The sequence below is a fragment of the Malurus melanocephalus genome, unplaced genomic scaffold (genome assembly GCF_030028575.1).
Source record: "Malurus melanocephalus ecotype Western Australia unplaced genomic scaffold, MMel_1.1 scaffold_86, whole genome shotgun sequence".
Classification (NCBI taxonomy): domain Eukaryota; kingdom Metazoa; phylum Chordata; class Aves; order Passeriformes; family Maluridae; genus Malurus; species Malurus melanocephalus.
In genome coordinates this window covers 2080627-2100749 of record NW_026623318.1, presented here as the reverse complement: position 1 = coordinate 2100749, position 20123 = coordinate 2080627, and the positions used below count along the sequence as shown (strand labels likewise).

Genomic DNA, 20123 nt, shown 5'->3' with positions numbered 1-20123 from the left:
GAGTGTGACAAGATGCTGGATGGGGAGTGGACATGAGGGGTAGGACGCTTTAGGGCATGGAGCTCCCATGACTGCCTTATGAAGTGAAGGGGATGTGACTTGAGTAGGGCTGTTTTCTAGGATTCTTYGTATTTAATTGAATTTTCTGTTGCCCCAAGGCTCCTCAGGCAACTCTGTCAGGATCCAGAGGATGAAAACATGAAGGGGTGCTGCTTTTTAAATGTTTATCCTCAAAATAAGTTGTTTAATTGCTGAAACCATTTATTATAGTAAAACTCAAAGGCAGAAGCCCCAACCTTGTAAACAGCTAAAAGGAGTCTTATTGGACTTATTTTACTGTTGTATTTATACATTYTGAATATTCCTAATTGGTACTAACAAGGCAGGAGCTTGGAGCACATGTCCTATAAAGAGAGTTGAGAAAATTGAGGGTTTTTTGGTCTAGAGGAGTTGAGTGGGAGATTTTGTAACTGCCTGCAACTATTTACATGATGGTTAAAAGGATAGGAGCCAAAGTTTTCTTGTTTCTGGTAGATGATATAGTAAAAGAAGCAGAAATCATGAGTTGCATTTTGAGAGGTTCATGTTGGAGATGAGTTCAAACCTCTTTCCCATGAGGGCAGTACAGCCTTGGAACAAGGTCCCCAGAGGGTTCAGGGTCTCCATTCTTTGGTGTTTTCAAGCCAAGCAAAACACTGATTTATTGTTAGYAACAGTGCTGCTGCAATGAGGAGACTGAACTGGAGACCTCGGGAAGCCCCTTCAACCAGGTCTAGGTATAATTCAAGATAAACTTTTGCCTGGAAAAAGCCATGGAGGTTGGAAGTATCAGTGGACAGCTTGAACTGCCTTTGTTTCTTCCCCACTGTGATTCAGTTTTTAATTATCTCTGAACACACCTGCTCATGGCTGTAGCTTAAAACATCAGTTGCTACACACACTTTGTAAGCTATCTGTAAGTGTCTTTAGAACACATAATGATATAACTTGTCAAGGAAGTTGAACAAGAGATCTGTAGAGGATCTTCCTATTGAAATGACACTATGCACCTGCAATTCTACATTTTAGTGTTAATGTAATAAGAAACAACCATATAAATTCCACTGTTGGTCCACAGCAAATTTTAAAATTCAGCAGTRTTGTTCCCAAAATTTTCTGTAACCTGGTAGGCTCTCATCCAGCTGCAAGTTAAACACAAGTCTGTGTGAGCTTGTGGGGTAAAGGATTTTCCTGTGTGTTTGTGGGAACTCTGCTCCTGGATTTTCAGACAGAAGCCAGGAACCTGCAGTAGAGCTGCACTTTGCCAGGAGATGGGAGGGGCCCACGTGATAGCAGCTCTGAGGGGTGTCCTACAGCACAGGGCCATTCCCTGCGCTCCAGCGAGAGGACAGGTGAGGGGGACCCGTGGCTCTGTGGGTGAGCACAGGCTGAGGCTCAGCCCTATGGGCAGAAGAGTACACTCAGCTCTGCCTTGGAGGGACTGCACCTCTGCAGCCCCCATCCCAGCCCAGGGATGCCAAGGCATGGGAATCATTCCCGTGGCAGGATGAGAGGTGCTGCAGGTAGCTGTGTGTGTACAGGAGAGAGGCTGGGAGGGAGCTCTTCATGCATTCGCCTTCCTCGCTTCCCGCTGCATTGCTGATTCATCCAATTGCTTTTGCCAGAAGATCCATCRCTCCCCCTGCCCCCTCCCCTTGCTTTGCTGCAGCCACAGCTCCATTCTGCTCTGCTGGGAGGGAATCAGGGTCACTCTGYCTCTTGTTTTAATGTTTATTTCCTCTCTTTTTTCCTTTGCTTGTCCTGGCTGTGGCATTTCTCGGGGTCTGGGTACAGATGGATCTTTGTGATACTGACAGCGATGAGGAGATTCTGGAGAGGATCCTRGAGCTCCCGCTTCAGAAGACCCACAGCAAGAAGTTGTTTAGCATTCCTGAAGTGACTGAGGATGAGGATGAGGATGAAGATGAGGATAAGAAGGGTGTTACAGAAGAAAAGACAAACCCTCAAGACTCCTTGGAAACACAAACATACCTTTCAGGAAGAACAGAGAAGGCACCCAGCAGCAAGGAGCCATTTCTAAAAGAAGACAGGAATAACACCTGCATGGATGTGTCTTCTCAGGCTCCACAGGAGGAGCACGGTGCTAAGGAGAGCAGAGTGGATGCTGACCATGCAAATCCTGCCTTTGGCCAGCTGGCCTGGAGTCAMAAGAAGGCAAACTGGAGCTTGGGCTATCAGGAGAATGATCCAAAGTCTGGGAGTGGGACAAGTCCCTCTTGGAACAAGAAGAAGGGAAGTAATTATCGAGAGAAGATSCGGAGTCGACCTGAGATGGGTAGGAAGAGACAGAGTGATTTAACAGAGCACTGCAGTCGTCTTCTGGGCAGCTGCAGCCAGATGGGGAGTGGGTTATACAGAGCTCCCAGCCTCAGGGAGGAGCTGAATGTTGTCAGCAGTGCCAGTGGGAAGGAGGGATTGGATTTATACAGCCGGGCSAGACAAGGCACTTTACGGAAAAAAGCCCCGAGAACGGTGGGTGCAGGGGGGCCAGAACCTGCTGTGATGGCAAYGCACTGCCCCGGCCCCAGGAGCCTGGAAATAGACATCGAATATGACTCGGAAGATGATCAGGATTCGACCTGTCCATCCTCCCCGGAGAGCAGGCTGTGGCCAGAGAGGTCCCAGAGCTGCCAGGGAGACTGGAGTGATGGCTCCAGTCAATCTGAGGTTGCGCACGCAGGTGGCAAAAGGGACCTGACCAGGCTGGAGGTGATGGAAGAGCAGGGTATGGAGTGGGCCGGGTCTCCGAGCCGGCACCTGCGATTCTTCTGCCGGGAGAAGGAAGCCCTGAGGTGTGAGAGCAGTTCTGAGGAGCAGGGCTGGGAGCTGGACTGTAAGTCACCTGGCTGGAGAAGGAGGCTCGAACATCCTTCGAAGGGGATACGTAGCACCTCCTTGCACAAAAGGGTTGGGTGACTTTTCCTATTCTGGCTTTGAAGCAGCTTGCAGTGGTGCTGGCTTCCCTCTGCTTCCCTGGCCTGCCTGTATCTTGCTTTGTTCAGTGTTGTCCAGAGAAAGGACCCTCTTCTAGGATTGTCTGGAAGAATATCTGAGAGATTCTGTAGTTCTGTGCTGCTCCGTGGCTTTTTTTGTAGTAGCTGCTTCTGCTTTTCCTGCTCCCCGACTGAGTGTCACTGATGCAGTATTCCTTTTCACGCTGGGTCTTCTTCCCCATGGCAGGAGGCTGTGGGACCCAAACGAAAATCCCTGGTGCAATGAGCTGATTGGTGAAAACTTTTTGTAGATCCTGACTGTAATGTCATTGCCTCCCCTTGAAATGCCCTTCCTGCATCTTCACCCTCACCAAGGGGATCGTCACTGGTGCCTGGCAGGGTGCCTGCCTGTCCTCAGTTCTGTTTTCCAGCTCCCTTGGTCTTCCAGCTCTAGAGTGTCCCTGAAGAGGAATGTTGCATTTGGATGCACTGCTCTTTGTGGAGTGTGTTTGGGCTGAGCATTGTTCAGGGAGTTGTAAGGCAGAGGCTGCTACTAATTCTCTGGTGGTTCCAATTGCAGGCATCCAGTCAGAAAGATTCCAGGGGCCCTGAGCCGCCTGGCACGGCCACCTGGCACGCTCCCAGCAGGAGACGGAGCAAGAGCATAAGAAGAAGCCAAATGCAGAAACCTTTGCTCTCCAGTCCAGGTGAGCGGGAATGGGGAGAGAGGTGGGCATCAGGAGAGAGGRAAGCTCCTGGAAATGTGTGGGGAGAGGCTGGCAGGTAATGCCTGGGCAATGCAGGACTGGGGCAGGGGCAGGGTGCTGATGTTCTCTCTGCTGTGTCCCCTCCGTGCACAGGCCCTCCAAGGAGCTCCGCTCCTGAGAGCTCTGCCAAAGATGATGGCATTCGGATCTTTGTGGCTCTCTTTGACTAYGATCCTGTCTCCATGTCCCCTAACCCTGATGCAGCAGAAGAGGAGCTCCCATTTAAGGAGGGGCAGATCCTGAAAGTAAGAACTTAGTGAACATYTCCTACTCTATGGATCCATCGGGTGTTCCAGGGACAGCATAAACCTTGGGAGGTCTGCAGCTTCCTCACAAGGGAAGCAGACACTGATACCTTCTCTCTGGTGACCTGAGAGAATGGCTGGAGCTGTGTCAAGGAGGGTTAGGTTGGGTATCAGGAAAAGGTTCTTCCCCCCAGAAGCTGCTCAGGCTTCCCAGGGAACAGTCACAGCCCCAAGGCTGCCAGAGCTCCAGGAGCATTTGGACACACTCTGGGGCACRGGGTGGGATTTTTGGGGTGTCTGTGCAGGGTCAGCAGTTGGACTCATGATCCTTGTGGGTCCTTTCCAACTCAGGATATTCCATGATTCTTTCTCTGTGCAATTCTCTGCAACATAAACAGTCTGTTTTCCCTTGCAGGTTTGTGGAGACAAGGACGCTGATGGCTTTTACAGGGGGGAGTGTGCTGGAAGGGAGGGATACATTCCATGCAACATGGTGTCAGAAGTCCCTGTGGAGAGCAGTGAGCTCAAGCAGCAGCTCCTAAAGCAGGGATTCCTGCCTGCGGACACAGAGAGCCCAGGTACTGTGTGTGTGTGTGTGCCCTGCTTCTGTGGCTCTTTACTGGAGAGTGAGAAGCTCAGTCCTTCTGTTGTGTGTGGGCACTGCAGCCACCAAACCCATCTGGAGGGCTGTCCCTGCATCTGCACTTGRAGAGGGAGGGGAGGGGAGAGGGAGAGGGAGAGGAAAGGGAGTATCCCAGAGATGTGCAGCCAGCAGAGCTCAGGCTGAGTCAGGCTCAGTGAGTGTGAGCTGCCCCTGCTGGGAGTACTGGTGTTCCAGTGCCTGTCCCTCATGCTTCCCACTGCTCATCCTGCACTYCTCTGTGCACCCTCCACTGCCAGTGCCAATTGTTGGATCTGCTCCACTGTTAAAATGCCAGGATATTCCTGGTTTGGCTCATCCCCGTTTCCCTGCCAGTTCAGCAGTGAAAAAAAACACAAGTGTTGGTCATAGCAGAGATAAACCCTGACATTGCCTGAGCTGGAAAAAAACACCAAACCAACCTGAAAATAAGAAAACCCAAGGGAAAAAAAAAAAAAAGGAGCAATCCAGCTTCTTCCTATTWCTGTGGAGGGAGACCTAGTATCAAGCCCTAACAGATCTTAAGATCCCTTCCTAGCCAAATCATTCTGTGATTCTGAGGGGCTGACAKTACCCACCTCCAAAATGTTGGTCCCTGGAAGGTTGATCCTGAGCAGCACAGGGATTGAAGGAGCCTGATGCTTTCACTGTGTTATTTTTTTGAATATGTTTGTCCTTTGGCCTCTCTCTAAGAGAGATGTTTAAGGAGAAGAGATTTGAGTAAAGTGATTTCCACATCTATATTCTTTCTCCTGTGTGTATGCCAGAGATGGCTGGATGCTGCGGTGGCCTTTGTCCCTCCGTGGCTACACCGGGCTCTCTCTGCCCTGCCCCAGTGCGTACTCTTGGAAAAGTAAAGGATCTTAATAGCTCTGAGACTTCATTAAACATGAAGCCTTTAAAGTTTTCAGAAGGGTGGTGGTAGTCAGAAAGATGTATCTTCCATGTRTGTGCAGGGAGTGACTGTAGTTTTGGCATTGATGGGGCCATGCCTCAAATCCTGGGGGCAGTTCTGGACCCCTCATKGCAAGAAGGACACTGAGGGGCTGGAGCGTGTTCAGAGAAGGGAACAGAACTGGGGAAGGGTCTGGAGCACCAGGAGTGGCTGAGGGAGCTGAGAAAGGGGCTCAGCCTGGAGCAAAGGAGGCTCCAGGGGGAGCCTTGTGGTTCTGCACAACTCCCTGACAGGCGGGGGCAGCCGGGTGAGGGTTGAACCTGATGATCTTAAAGGTCTTTTTCCAACTGTAGTGATTTTCTGATTCCTTGGCAGTTGGGCAGGCTGTACCTCTATTGTTTTCTTGCTSCCATGAACTCCTATCACAGCCTTGTAACTAACGAAATGCTTGGAGGGGTTGGTCTGGGCATTTCTGCAGGTTCATTTGGGGTTTCATCCAGTCCCAGCCCTGCTCAGTGCAGAAGCTTTAGCTAGAGACCTGGGWTTTTTCAGGTGTTAATGGTAAAAGGTTTTATTTTGTCCTTATGGTGCTGCTTCAGAAAGATAATGAGCAGCAAAGTCTGTCTGCTGTGAGCTGTGGAATGGCTAAAAGGCATAAGTACAATGTGGATTTCTCTGTGTATTTGGGATGTGGATCATGCCTCRTCTGAGTCCACATATGAGGCCTGGAGATTTGGGCTTTGCCCGCAGAAATCCCGGTGTCAGCCTCCCAGGGGAGGCACATCATCTCCTCTGTTCCCTGTTCACTCTTCAAGATGCTTTTCACTTTCCATTCACTGTCTGTTTCTCTTGTCTATTCATTTGCTTTTTTTGGTGTTTTTATTAAGGAAATGGCACATTTTCTCCACCTCCACGCCGCCAAACCGTCCCTCCTCCAAAACCCAGACGCTCCAAGAAAGGTCTGTGTCCCCCACTGCTTCCTCTTTGATCTTTGCTATAGGATTACAGACTGCATTGAATTTTTACTACTTGCTTTCAGGACCYTCAGATGTTTGTCTCTGTACGACTGCTAGGAAGTGGAAAGAGAGCCCATCCCTATGCTGGTGTTAAGTTTTTAACAACAGTGATGTCTTTTATAGTTTTGGAGCTTGACCTCTGCTTCTTGTTATGTTCCTGAGTCCTGGTTACTGGCGTAGACTTTGAGTTGCATGAACAGTTTGCTTCTGTTGTTTGCTGCCTTGGTCTTTGTTATTTTTATTGTTTGTCAGTTGTGTTGTGTGGTCAGTGTTGGAAGATGAGCTTTCACTGATGAGGCATTTTCTTCTCCCGACAGGCTTGGACAAACAGGAGTACAAGTCTCAGCCAGGTGAGAATTGCTTTTAGTGGGAGTAGGTAATAAATGATCAAAATTCGGATAGATTTTGCGGTTGAGGGCCAATATGACACCCCATGGTGCTGCTTCAGAGCACTGTAACAAAAGGTTTTAGTTCTTTTAGTTTAGTAGTAGTAGGTGCAGAGTCCTTTGACTGAGCAGGGAGTACTTGCAGGGGGAGGATGTATGGGGCTGTGCTGTGGAGGAGCAGGACAATCTCTCACTCATTGTAGGGGGAGGATCTATGGGGCTGTGCTGTGGAGGAGCAGGACAATCTCTCACTCATTGTAGGGGGAGGATGTATGGGGCTGTGCTGTGGAGGAGCAGGGCAATCTCTCACTCATTGTAGGGGGAGGATGTATGGGGCTGTGCTGTGGAGGAGCAGGGCAATCTCTCACTCATCCCATGCTTGGGCCTTAAGATCCGGGGTACACCGAGAGGGTGCTCCCTCTGCTGAGGTGCATCAGCTGTTGATGTCCAGAGACATCAACAAACCCTTTGCCAGCCCATCCGGTGCTGACCAAAAGCAGGGTTTAAGTCCATGAATATTTGTTTTCTGTAGCACCAGACTTGGCTTTTGTAGGCTCAGGGCAGGTCTGTAGGTAATGGGACTGAGCAGGCAGGAGGTTGTGTGTGGCAAGGCCTRCACTTCCCTGTGTGCTGTTCCGTGGAATGTGGAGGATTAATTTTGTAGCTCGGTAGAACAATGTAGAACATTGTGTAGCAGGAAGAGAAATGTCTTTTCAAGACACTGGAAAGAGACAGCTGTCCTCTGTATGTGTAGATAGATATATGTGTATGTGTGTGTAAAAAAAAACAAAACAACATTCCTGTACATAAAGACTGAACACCAGGACACTGGGATGGGGGGATGTCCCCACTTTTGTGCTTATGAAGTGAAAACGAAGATCAGGAAACTGCTTTACCAAATGCCTCTGAAGTCTCTGTCCATTCTGTTTCCCTCAGTATTCTTTTTGCTCAGACCACTACAAGAATGGTGAAGGAGTTGYTGTGATTTGGGATTTTGTCCTAGTGTTTCCAGCTCAGAATATTTTATTTTTGTCCTGCAGGACAGAAACATAAAGACATTGAAGCAGAGCTGCTGACTCCTCGCAGAATGGTGGCTGCCTTTGACTACAACCCTAAGGAGAGCTCTCCAAACACAGATGTGGAGGTAACCACCAGCTGCTCSCTCCTGTTTTGAGGTTTTTTCTTCCTATCTCTTTTTACCTTCTCTCCCAAGACATTGAGCATCTTGGCCCAACCAGAGTCTCAGTGAAACTGTGTGAGTATTCGTGGCATCCTTTAGTGATTAGACAGGACTGAGTAGATGTGGGGCAGGAGGAGGCAGCTCCTACTGATAGCAACTGATCCAGGAAACATTCTGGTAAAAGGAAAAACGTGCTTAAAGGTTTGAAAGCACTTTTGACACTTCATTTGAGCATGATTTTTGTGTTAAGTACCTGTGTAGGTCTTTGTTCAAGCAAGAAGATTTAGCTCCAGTTTAATGGACCAGTCTGCAAACTTCTTGTTTTCAAGCAATTCCTGCATATGAAATCACAGAATCATGGAATGGGTTGGGTTGGAAGGGACCTTAGAGCCCCCATCTCTTTCCAAGCCCCTGTCATGGGCAGGGACGCCTTCCACTAGACCAGATTGCTCCAAGCCCTGTCCAGCCTCGCCTTGGACACTTCAGGGACAGGGAGGAGTATAATTAAATGGGGAAGGATATACTCTAAGCAGTAAGGATATACTCTAAGCAGTAGTTTTGTGGGTAAGTCTGTTCCAGGTGAAAAGGTGCAATGCAGAATCCTTTCTGCAGAAAGAGAGGAGCACATGCTCTGTTCTCTGTTCCTCCAAGCTGTGTTAGCCCACTCTGAGTGACAGAAACATGGGGTTTGGATTCACATCCCTTCCCTCATCCACAAAGGGGTGTCTGGCCAACAGAAGGCACAGTTCAGGGAATGCTGGCCTCCTTAACTGAGCTTGTCCTGCACAGGACAGGCTGCAGCCGAGGACAGCGTTCTAGGGATGGTGGAATATCCTGGGAGAGATGCAGTGTGAGCACATATCCAGCCACAGAACACATCTGAACCCTTGTCACCAAGGAAGTGACTGTACTTTTTGCAGAGATTTGTTCTTCTTAAACCTTCCTTTTGGACAAGAGCTCAAGTTATTGAAACAAGATGGTGCAGTTCTGTGGGAGATGCTCCACAGGAGCAACCTGCAGCCTCTAGAGAGAAATTGAGGACTAGGGTTATAGTATGGTAGATATACTGGAAGTAGATTCCTTCCAGCTGACACTTGTGAAGTGCCAGAGTATCTTGAGTGGAGCTCAGCCTGTTTGGAGCCTCCACTGGGCAGATTTTTCCATTTAAAGAGAATGGTAACACCTTTGTCTTTGGCCTTGTGTCCCATGGAGCGTGTGCTGGGGTGTCTGACAGGACAGAGGGTGTGACAGCAAAGGGTCAGTATATGCTGTGTTCCTGTTCTGTATCCAGGTTAAATCTCCCTCTTTATGCACATTCCCGCTAGTGACTAATCCCTGAGTGCTGCATACAGAACAGGCTCATCCAAAGGAGCAGGATTTGTAATTATAATTAAAGAAATTAAAGATATTTTTGGTGCTTGCTCAGCTTGTCCTCAGTGCACCTTTCCAGAGCAGGTAGGTACTATTTTGAAGCCTTATTAAAATTGGTTTAAAAATAGGCTTTGCTCTTGTCTTAATTTATGAAATGCTTTCTTAGCAGTAAATTCCAGAGTTACACACTTCAGTTGCTCTCCTGTATCCTGGTCCTGCAAGACTAAACACAGTGGGCTGCCTCCCTTGGAGTGAGATTGGGCAAGAAGCCTAGGGGGAGCCTGTGTTTCACTGGTGAGAAATTCCAGGCAGTGCTTCTCCTGATGAGAAATTCCAGGCAGTACTTCCACTGTGACCTCTCTTTTCTGGCTCTTTGCAGGCTGAACTGACCTTCAGTGCTGGGGATGTTATCACTGTCTTTGGGTCCATGGATGATGATGGATTCTACTATGTAAGTGCAGAGGCTGGGAAGGTACTGTAGTTACACTGGAAATTGTTGGAGCTCATGGAGTGGCAGGGAAGCAGAAATCAGGGAACAAAGTTCCCATTCTGCTTTTGGGAAAAAAAATAAACCCCTCTCTGCTTAGTGCAGGGCAGCCTGTTCCTGGCACTCATTGCTCCTGCTTACAGAACCTTGCAATGGGTTGGGTTGGAAGGGACYGTAAAGCCCATCTAAAAGTTCCACCCTGAGTTGGAAGGGACCGTAAAGCTCATCTAGTTCCACCCTGGGTTGATCCAAGCCCTATCCAACCTRGCCTTGGACACTTCCAAGGATGGGGCAGCCAAAACTTCTCTGGGCAACCTGTGCCAGGGCTTCAGCACCCTTACAGTCAAGAATTCCTTCCCAACATCCCATCTAACCCTGCCCTCTGGCAATAGGAAGCCATTCCCCCTTGTCCTGCCACTCCAGGCCCTTGTTCCCAGTCCCTCTCCAACTCTCCTGGAGCYCCTTTAGATTCTGGAAGGGGCTGTGAGGTTTCTCCTTCTTGATCCTTCTCCAGGTGAGCACCCGTGGTTCTCCCACTCCAGCTGTAGAGCAGAGCGACTCCAGCCATTAGAGCATCTCTGTGGCCTTTAAATATCCYAGTGGTTCTGAGTTCTTTTGGCATYAGTTGCCTGCAGGTTTCCCAAAGCCTTGCCTGTGCTTTTCCATGCACACAGCAGCTGAAACCAGCACCTGCTCAGAGCTGACTTTTCAGCAGGCACTCAGACACTTGGGCCAGAGGCTGGAATCGTGATCCAAGGAAGCAAACACATTCCTGAGGCTGTGCCTGACCTCTCGTGTGCCAAACATGAGCCTTGGCCCTTGGATCATCCACGTCTTCCTGCACATGCCAGCCTTCATACATCAGGCTTGAGGTTGAGCTCCAGGTTAAGTCTGAGGGCATCACAGGGAATGTTTTGTTTGATCCTTTTATAGTGTTGAACAAACAGCTTTACCAGGGTGGGTTTTGTCTCACCCAACCACTGTCTGTTGAACTGGAGACGTTCTTTTAGTACAGTAGTGCAGCTCTGGGCCTTTGTGATCATGGATGCAATACCTACAGGACCTTGTACCAGTACTGCCTCATTCTTAAAAGACATCAGTAAATACCAGGGCAAATCAAAGGTCTCTAGGGAGCGTGTGGCACAGTCATATTCCAGTATGGTAGTGGAAATTTTGAATTTGTAGAAATAGAATATTGCTGGAATGCCTTTGTCACAGCTTGCTGCCATCTCTTCTTCCATTCTTGTGTATTTCCATGCTCTGAATTGTTAGCAAGCTAAGCAAGGATGATGTGAGTTGTTGAATTTGCTGAGGATTCTCCCAATGTTGGGTGTCTTCTGAACTTGTCTCAGCCCACAGCTTAACCTTCTCTGCAGGGCACTGTACCTCAAGTTATTTATTTTGCCAGGAAAGCTGATGTGAGAATTAACTGTTGATCTTGCAGGGAGAGCTGAACCAACAGAGAGGGCTTGTCCCATCCAACTTCTTGGAAGCTGTCCCTTTGGACGGAGACACAGCTGAGGAATCCCACTCAAAAGATAAAGAAACTTCTTCGCTGAGTGCTGAGAGCCAGGTGAGCTGTGTGACTGCATGGCACTGCCATCTAGGCTGGGCTGTGGCTGGAGCCTGGGCATTGCACGGCATGCAGCACCCGTGGGATCACTGAACTTACTGCATGCAGCCTGTTCATCCTGTGGAGATGCCCAAGGRAGTACTGGGAGCTCTTCCCAAAGAGTTATTTGTAGTGCAAAAAGAGGCAAAAAACAAACACCTCGTGGGCAAAGAGCCCAAATCCCACCAGCAAATTCTTTAGATCCACTGAAAGGTCCATGGGGAAATCCTACTGGAGGAAAAGTTCAGCCAGCTCCCCATGCACATGAAATTCCTTAAATATGCTTATATCCATGCCAGTGAGTTCTGGAATTAGCAATGCCCAAACACCAATGTTCTTCCATCCCTGAGTTAGATTTATCTTAATCCAGGCTGAGGTGCTTGTGGATAAATTCGAAACACTGTGAGGAGTTCCCCAAACACATCTGTGGGATGGATCCTATGTTTCAAAAGCATCCCCCAGAGGCAGGGAATTCAAAGGTTAAAGTAACCCCTTGCATTATGGTGCTGAGACTTTTGGAATGAACGCTTAAGTGGGAGATTTGGGTCATGTCAAAAGCTGAGGCCAAAAGTGTAGCTCCTTCGTCACTCCTGGACCTCCTGTGCTGTGTCACTCTGGAGTGGGAGGCTTGGTCCCAGCTTGGTCCCAGCTCAAGTGGGCTTCAACCTTCAGTCCTTCTTGGGAGGTTGTTGGCACTGTCATGTGGTGCCAGACCCACACGACTTAGAGCAAGTTGGCTTTGAGCCATCCTGTCTCTGAATCCCTGAGTCCTGCTATGTTGAACTCCCCACTGGTGCCACCCCAGCCTTCCTGCTCTCTGCAGCATTCCTTGRCCTGTTTTTCATGCTCAGCTCTTCCTTTTCTCTGTACCCACCTCTTCTTTCTATCTTCAAATGCTGCCTGGTTTCCCTTCACCTCAGCCCCATCTCTTGCTTCCAGGCTTTGCACCCCAGCCTTGATGCAAAGCAGCCTGGCTCACATATGAGGGTTGTGGGCACTTTGTTGGATCATTTTCTCACCTCAATAGCTCTCTGGCATCCTTGTGCTTCCCTGTTGAGGATACTGGTCCTTGCTGGGAATCACAGGTTAATCAGCTGTTACTGTCAGGGTTTAAGAGCCCTGAGGTTACCAAAGTCTGCCTTCCTCGGGAGTTAACAAGAATGCAAAGCGGGGTTCTTCAGTTTCCCTCTCAAAATTATTTACTTTTACAAAATTATTCTGTTGAAATAGAGGGTGCCAAATGAGACCTCAACCAGTAAAATGAAAGGTGGAATTCTAAGTGTAATTTATTGCAGATCTTCCCTTGCTCTCTGGCATCAACCAGCAGTCACAGGGCACATTTCAGATTCCAGGGTTCGTTATTCCAACCCAGCCTGGGTTCTCCCAGGAACCAGGCGGAGTTCAGGTAACCTTGTCTGCCACTTGCAGGTGGTGAAGGGTTTGCAAAGCCAAACCCACTTTCCTCTCTGCTTTCCACTGCTGCTGAGTTCAATGGGTGACATTCCCTGGACAGCACTTTGGCCCAATATCCCTGCATGCTGAAGGTTGGGAGCTCTTTTCCTATGTTTTTTGGCACTTTTTAAGAACAGAGATGCCTTTCAGGTGTGTTAAAAACAACACATATAAAATAGATATGTTTTAGGCTTGCCTGCCCTTCAGACCTTCCCATTTGTCTCCAGTCCTCTGTACCTGAGATCCAAGGGAGCTTCTGTTTGCACTGGCTCTGACTTTTGGGTGTGCAGAGTGGGAAGGGACCTGTTGGATTTGGTACTTTTGGTACTCTCCTGATCCATGAACTGCTGCTCTTTGTAGTCTGGGGACTTGGAAAATTCAGTGGATGAGTAAACCAATTTTATTTCAGTGGGAATCAACTTGAACTCTCTAGGCATGACTGTGCTTTGGCTGTTTCTGCGTTGTGCCTGGCTCCTGTCCTGCTGCCTCCCTGCTTCCCCTGGATGCCTGTCCCAGGGATTCTGGCTCAGCACTCCTGGCACTCCTCCCACTTTTGTTTTGCAGTCCAGACCTGTCTAAACAGCTTCCAAACAGGAAGGGCATATCTGCCCCCTGTTAAAAGTGGTATATTTACCCTGCTCAGAGCCAARCTGGTATTAGTAAACTGCATTTAAGTGTGTTTAGTGATTCCTGAGGAGACAGAACTTGACCTCACAGAGGTTTTGGCTGTCACAGCAATCACAGCATCCCAGCCTGTGGGCAGAAAACCTCATGGGGAAAGCAGAAGGAAGAAACACCTCCTGTAAAACAGACATATTCCATATCCATCCCTGAGCTGGAGGGAACTCTCTCAGTAATAGAGCTATGCCTGGGGCTTTCCAAATTCCAGTGGCACTTTCACCTCACCGAGTTAAGGAAAAATTGCTTGTTTAATTTTCTGTTGRCAGATCAGGCTCCCAGCCAATTCCCAATCCCAGCTTGAAACCTGGCACCTAAGGGGGATGTGTTTGCACCGTGGCAGAATTTTGGGCTTGGTTAAAGCTTGTTCCTGTTGCAACAGAAGCTTCTCCATGAGTGATTTTTTAAATCACTTGTAACTTCTTGGATTTGATGTTTTCACCTTGTGTGTTCTTCACACTTCCCTTCTTCCTGCTGCTCTASCAAAGGCCTGAGAATAAGGACAATTGATTTCCAAATTGAACTGGGGAAGGTGGATCATTTTGAATTATTTCTGAGTAAATCTTAAAATGCTGGCAACCTACATTTCTGAAGCAATTGACCTTACAAACTGACAGCATTTGGGGATTAGAATAAGCAAACAAAAACAGCACAAAGAGGAGGATCCAAGAAGTTCTGGYCACAGCCAGGGCCCAAAACATTTGTGCTCATCAGCTCTTTAACGCTTCTTTAACGCTGCTTTAACGCTGTTCCTCTTGATGGAATATTTTTCCATCAGTAAGATGCAGTTTCTGTCAAAGACTGATTGTAAAGCACCTTCAGAAAGTGTTTGATTCTAATTGATTTCATGTATTTATTTCTGCCTGTGTTGTGCACCCGGGACGGTTCTTTTCTTCAGAGAATGWGGAAGAGAAGAGTGCAGTGATAGATATGAATGATACATAGAGAGAGCAACCATGTAAGTGTGTGAGACCTTCAACCTCCCACCCAGCCCAGCCCCTGAAAGGCTCCTGCACCTGGRGTTGGCTCCTTTTCTTGTTTGTAGTTTGACAGGCTGGTTTGGGGCTGTGCTGGCAAATCTGCCTTCAGGTCTGATGTCAGACCTTTCGCTGCCACGTGGGTTCTGTGTTAAAGACAAACCATTATCTGTTACACACGTGAAGTGCAGTTGGTTGGAACAATTATCTGGTGGTTTTGGGGACCAGGATGGGAYTCTGCTGGATATTCAGGTTTGGGAAGGACCTGCTTTGTAATGCAGCTGTACATCACAGCCTGTAATGCTGCTCACATCAACAGCCAAAGCTTCATTTGGCCTTTGCAAGATCCTGCTCACTGCTCACAAAAGCACACTTCATGTTCAGCCTGGGGTTTTTACCTTCTGGATTTTAATCCTTCCTGAGAAGAGTCCTGAAAAAACCCTGCCCACCATCAATTTAAGAAAATAGTAACATTTAGTCCCTAAAACCAACTTTGTGTGGATAATTGTTCTGGAGCTGGGTGGGTGAGACCCCTGGTTTGGGGGGACAGTGGGAGCAGTCTTTGTTTTCCTTAGTTTCAAATGTTGTTTTCCAGAAATTGTGTAAATTAGCAGTGGAGAAAAAGTTGTATAAATCTGCCAYCTGAGAGAGCACTGAAACCACTCCTGAAAACTGACATCACTCCTCTGTCACTCTAATAACTTCTATGAGGGTCTTGACAGAGCAGCTTTTCCTTTGTTTGTCTTAGAGAAGACCCACCCCCCCCAATTTTAGTATGATTTTTCTCTTACCAGATGAATTTGTGAACTGGTTCTGCTGCTTTTCTGCCACACAGAGACCTCTGAGAATATMTGTACATGTTTGTGTGTGTGAGGGTGCCTCTGTGTGTGGATTTCTGCCTGGGCATCGTATTCCAGACCTGGGAATCCACAGCAGGACTTCCAGCCACAGGCAGGAGATTTCCACCTCCTTTTGGCTGTTTGATATTTGGCAGTGACATTGGTGCTGCAGTGTCCTTACTCCAGTAAATAATTGTGACTTTATGAGTTGGTTTGGGTACCACCCTCTGTTTGCACAGTTTTTCATGCATATCTCTGCAGGAGAAATTGTTTGTGGGGCCACTTCAGATGTACCCTGCAACTGTTCTACCTTTACCCAAAATGTGGTTTCCAGTGGTGCATGGGCAGAGCCTCCACTGCTCTGGCTGCACAGGGGCCTTTTACATCCCTCTGACATCACTTCCTGAGTATTGCTGATGTTAGAGAACATCAGACTTCCTTCTGATGTTAGCCCAGTGCTTTTGGGCATTTTAGCYAAGGATTCTTCATTGCACAAATCAYAAATAGTTTCTGGAGCAGAACCTGAGGATTCTTACTTTTTCAAGTTTGTTCCCAGACTTCTCAGACCTGAATAACACTGGGACCATCAGCACCAAGTGCATTCCTTGCACGAGGGAGCTGCCAGGACAGCCAGAGGTTGCAGTTGCTGCTGCAGCAGGTTGGAGTGGACCTGGCAAGCAGAGTGCAGCTTTCCCAAGGGGCAGGCTGGGCCATCCATTAGCATGTGTGGCATCCTGCAGCATGTCCTGGGCAGCAGCCAGCCTTTGGGAACAATGCTGCACACCTGGAGAGTCATAGGCGTGCCTTGGAAAGCAACATCTCCAGGTGAACAGAGAGTATGAGCTCAAGGAAAGTCAGCCATGGGATTGGTTATTGTCATGGAGAGAAGTGGGGGAGAGTTCCAGCTCTGTCCTGTAGTTCAGGTGAGGGAGAGGCCRATGGCCCTGGCACAGTTCAGTCGTTGCTGTGGGGCAGAAGTTGAYTCTCAGCCTTGTGGAGTTGGGAGGGGTCGCAGATTCACTCCCAACCAGAGCCCCCCTGTGCTCCTGCCTGCTCAGGACTGAGTCTGACCCAGAGCGGAGGTTTCTGCTCGTCCTGGGCCAGAAATGCTTCACTCCTGCATCAGCCCAGAGCAGCACAGCTCCCACCCGTGAGGGAAGGGGAGCTCACAGCCTCTGGGTGCTCCTGRTCCCACAGGAGGTGTGTGCTGAACCAGCAGCAGGGTGACAGAGCAGGGCTGCTTTGACTTTGCACCACAGGAGACTTTATTTAAAGGAAGTCCCCACAGCATATGAACATGGCTGTGCCAGAGTGAGGCAGAAACACTGGCTGTGCCTCTGCCTTATTCAGCTGGTTTCCCTGGACACAGAGTGGGACCAGGACCAGGCACATCCAGTCCTGCCCAGGGGCAGCTGCTGGCATCCTCACACAGTTCCCAGCTGGTGTCTGATCTTCAGGAGTGCTTCCAYCTCAGGCAGAGGCTCCTGCTGCCACTGTCACCATCTTGCATTTCCTCTGGGGGCTGTGGCTGCTGCAGACCCACCAGGGACTCAGTGGGACCCAGACAGAGAGAAGCTGAGGCTGTGATGTTTCATTGTCCAGAGGGCTCTTCCCTGGCACAGCTCCAGCTACTCTCACCTTGTGTTTTGGGTAATGCCAAAGCAGGATGTACAGCTGCAGCTTCGAAGCTGCTGGTTTGTGAAAGCTTGTGTGGAAGTCAATGAGACTAAGGCTGTCCTAGGCCTCAGCAGCCCAGAGCCTCTTCCGTGAGAAATGTTTCAGCCTCTTGGGAAAGCTTGACCTGCCAGATTGGGAATTGTTACTGTCTGAACACCTAAACCCAGTGAGAGATCACGGGAGGAAGGCTGCTGCTGGGAACGGACCTGTAAGTGCTTTGTGAAGAGGAAGCTGAGCCCAGGACTACAGCACATCCTGATTTCCAAAAACCCTTTCCAAAAGGAGCAGCCCCGTTTGAGACTGGTGGGTCCCAGCTAACCTTCTCAAATACTCGGGGGCTTAGGAACATTCCTGTGTACCACTTGATCCAAGACTTTTCCGTGTCCTGCTCCATCGCAAGCTTCTCCATTGGTGCCACTGCAGAGCACCAGACTTGGCTTTCTGCCCCTCCTGCCTCTGGATGTGCTGGATACTGAGCAACCTTGCAGAACCCCCAATTCCCCCTCCTACCGTGTCAGTCCTGGCACTGTTGAGAAGCCTTAGGCCTTTAGCCAGTCTCCTTGATCATCTGGAGGTCTTGCAGAGCCCTTGTTCTTATTAAATTTGGTTTTTTTTAATATCCTAGCTTCTGTCCCAGATCATGCTGGGAGCCCAGCACACTCCATTGCTGAGGCGCCCATGGATTCATCAGTACCTGTCTCCATCCATGCTCTCAGGAGCTGCTTCACTTACTCTGCTGTGGAGCAGCATCTTTCACCAAGTCCCTAGTGGGTATTTTGTGCTGCCCTGTCCTTAGCCCAAAGTTCAGGAATTTCAGGAAGTCTCAAGAATCTTGACCTCAAGAATCATCTGGGTCATAGGTATGAAATTTAAATCCACTGGAAACTTCCTAAGTTCAACTGCACCTTCATAGAGGGGAGAAGGCCGGATTCTCTGGCTGAGGCTTATGTTGGTGTGACCTCCTTCTGCAGCTCTTAAATTCTGCTTTTGTCTTTTGTTTTTTCTCTTTCCCACCYAGCTAAATCCAGATGGATCTGTTGRWCAGAGTGACTCCTCTCCATCTCCTCCTCCAGCACCTTCCTGCCTTGTCCCAGGAGAACAGTGTCCAGACCAGGCATCACTAGCCCTCCTCACCTGCAGTGATGCACCTGGGGAAAGTAAAAAGAAGAGAGGCTTCTTCTTCAAAGGGAAAAACTTCTTCAAAAAACTTGGGTCCAATAAGAAAAACTAACGAGGGGTTTGTTCCGTCCAGGCTGCCCACRCAGCCCCAGAGACTGAGAGTTCAGGAGAAGCCCTCTGCAATAAGCTGATTATTTCCATAAGGGAAGATGTGTGTGTTGAAAACTCTGGAGGGTGTGGGAGGAAAGTGGTTCTGGGGTTTGAGGGCTCAGCTCCAGGATCCAGCGTATCCTGCTCCATGCAGCCCTCGGTGCACCGGTTCCCTGTAAATATTTTAATTTAAGGATTATATTCTGGCTGTAAGTTAGCTAACTGGCTTTTCCCAGCAAAGCCCCGGCCCCTTAGGAGAGTTCCCTTGTACTCCACACCCTGGTATTTCTCTGCTCCAAAGGAGGTCATGTCAACTCCTTCACTTCCTGCAAAGAAAATTTGCACTTTGCTGTTCCTGTGACTCCCCTTYGCTGTCTCTGGGCTGACGAGTGAGTTCTTACTTGTACTGTAGCCCTGTAAATATGCAGCTGTGCCTCAGAGCATCCCACACTGCCTCAGTCAGCTTCCAGCACGAGGATTCCCGGCGAGGAAGGAGCAATGCCCTGGCAGGGGTCGGTTCTTCAGCCTGGGGRTGCTGTCAGCTGCTCTTGTCTGGTTCACTTTGACCACGCACTGGCTGGGGACTCCGCCTTATTATTTATTTATTTATCAATTTCTTTATTTATCTACCTATTTATTTATTTATTTSTCCATCTGCCTCTTTCTGTGGTTCTGTTTGGCTGTTTCYGTGAGCTGCTCCCGAGCCGGAGCATTGGTAGAGCAGGGCTGGTGTGTTTGCTGTGTTTTCATAGGAGACCCTGTGTTCCTGCAGCTGAGACACAGCCCTGTCCAAGCATGGAGGGTTTTGAACACCATGGTTTCTGTCCCTCCCCGTGTTTCTTTCTCTGCATGTTCCAGTGGGTCCTTGTTCTGAGCAGGGCAGTTCCGTGAGCTCCGTGAGTGGTGCCCGCACAGCAGCCATGAGTGGTGGTGGTATGGTATGTTTTTATTTAATATCAAATTTTATTATAATAAAGTCTATTTTCACAAAAATACATTTTCCTTAAAAAAGCCAAAGATTCAGTGATGCTTCTTCAGAGGTTGGGGAAATTATACCAATCACTTGCACCTTGGTATTCTGCACCTTTCATGTGCCCTTAGAGGGACAGATGGGGCTGTGGGTGCCCCTGGGTGTGGGGTGAAGGCAGGGGCTGAGGTGGCAGCCCGGGGGATGCCGGACACCAGGGAGGGCTGGGGGCTGGAGCCCTGTGCTCCCAGCTCCACTGGAGTGTGAGCCTCGTGTCAGCGTGGTGCTCCCGCACCTTGAGCCCCTGGGAATCCAGCCAAGGTGGCAGAAGTCACTCTGGGACTTTGTGGGGATCCTGCAGGATTGTCCTGACAGGCAGGAAGCTGCTGCTCCTTAGAGAGMAATATTCCATGAGGATCTTGATACCACAGTAAGGCACCGTGTCCTGGGGTGGATGGGACACAGGGCAAGGACCCGAGGCTTTGAAAGGGTGAAGTGCAGCAGCTCTGCTGGCRCAGCCTCAGTGATGAAACTCATCAACGACCCAGAGCTTTATCTGCAGCCTGTCCTCCCATGGAGGAAGTCACTCTCTAACTGAATTTACCAACTGGAGTTTCCTAAGCGAGTTGTTGAAGGTCTTTTGAAAGAAACTGTCGTTGCTTTTATCAGTTC

The 20123-nt window shown here is 49.0% G+C and overlaps 1 protein-coding gene across 7 annotated transcripts in view; it reads left to right on the top strand.

The window, feature by feature from the left end:
• Nucleotides 1–19492, top strand: part of TSPOAP1 (TSPO associated protein 1) — a 54118-nt gene extending 34626 nt beyond the window's left edge. For 4 of the 7 annotated variants that reach the window (XM_057367939.1, XM_057367944.1, XM_057367942.1 and 1 more), the window contains 10 exons: nucleotides 1834–2967; nucleotides 3574–3700; nucleotides 3854–4005; nucleotides 4421–4583; nucleotides 6428–6499; nucleotides 6874–6906; nucleotides 7983–8086; nucleotides 9873–9944; nucleotides 11425–11553; nucleotides 18234–19492. In XM_057367939.1, the coding sequence (XP_057223922.1) occupies nucleotides 1834–2967; nucleotides 3574–3700; nucleotides 3854–4005; nucleotides 4421–4583; nucleotides 6428–6499; nucleotides 6874–6906; nucleotides 7983–8086; nucleotides 9873–9944; nucleotides 11425–11553; nucleotides 18234–18446 (2199 nt within the window). In that variant the 3' untranslated portion in view covers nucleotides 18447–19492. Of the gene's footprint in view, nucleotides 1–1833; nucleotides 2968–3573; nucleotides 3701–3853; nucleotides 4006–4420; nucleotides 4584–6427; nucleotides 6500–6873; nucleotides 6907–7982; nucleotides 8087–9872; nucleotides 9945–11424; nucleotides 11554–14620; nucleotides 14681–18233 lie in introns of those variants that run through there. The other 3 variants (XM_057367941.1, XM_057367940.1, XM_057367945.1) reach the window with 3 other exon arrangements.
• Nucleotides 19493–20123: the final 631 nt, after the last annotated feature.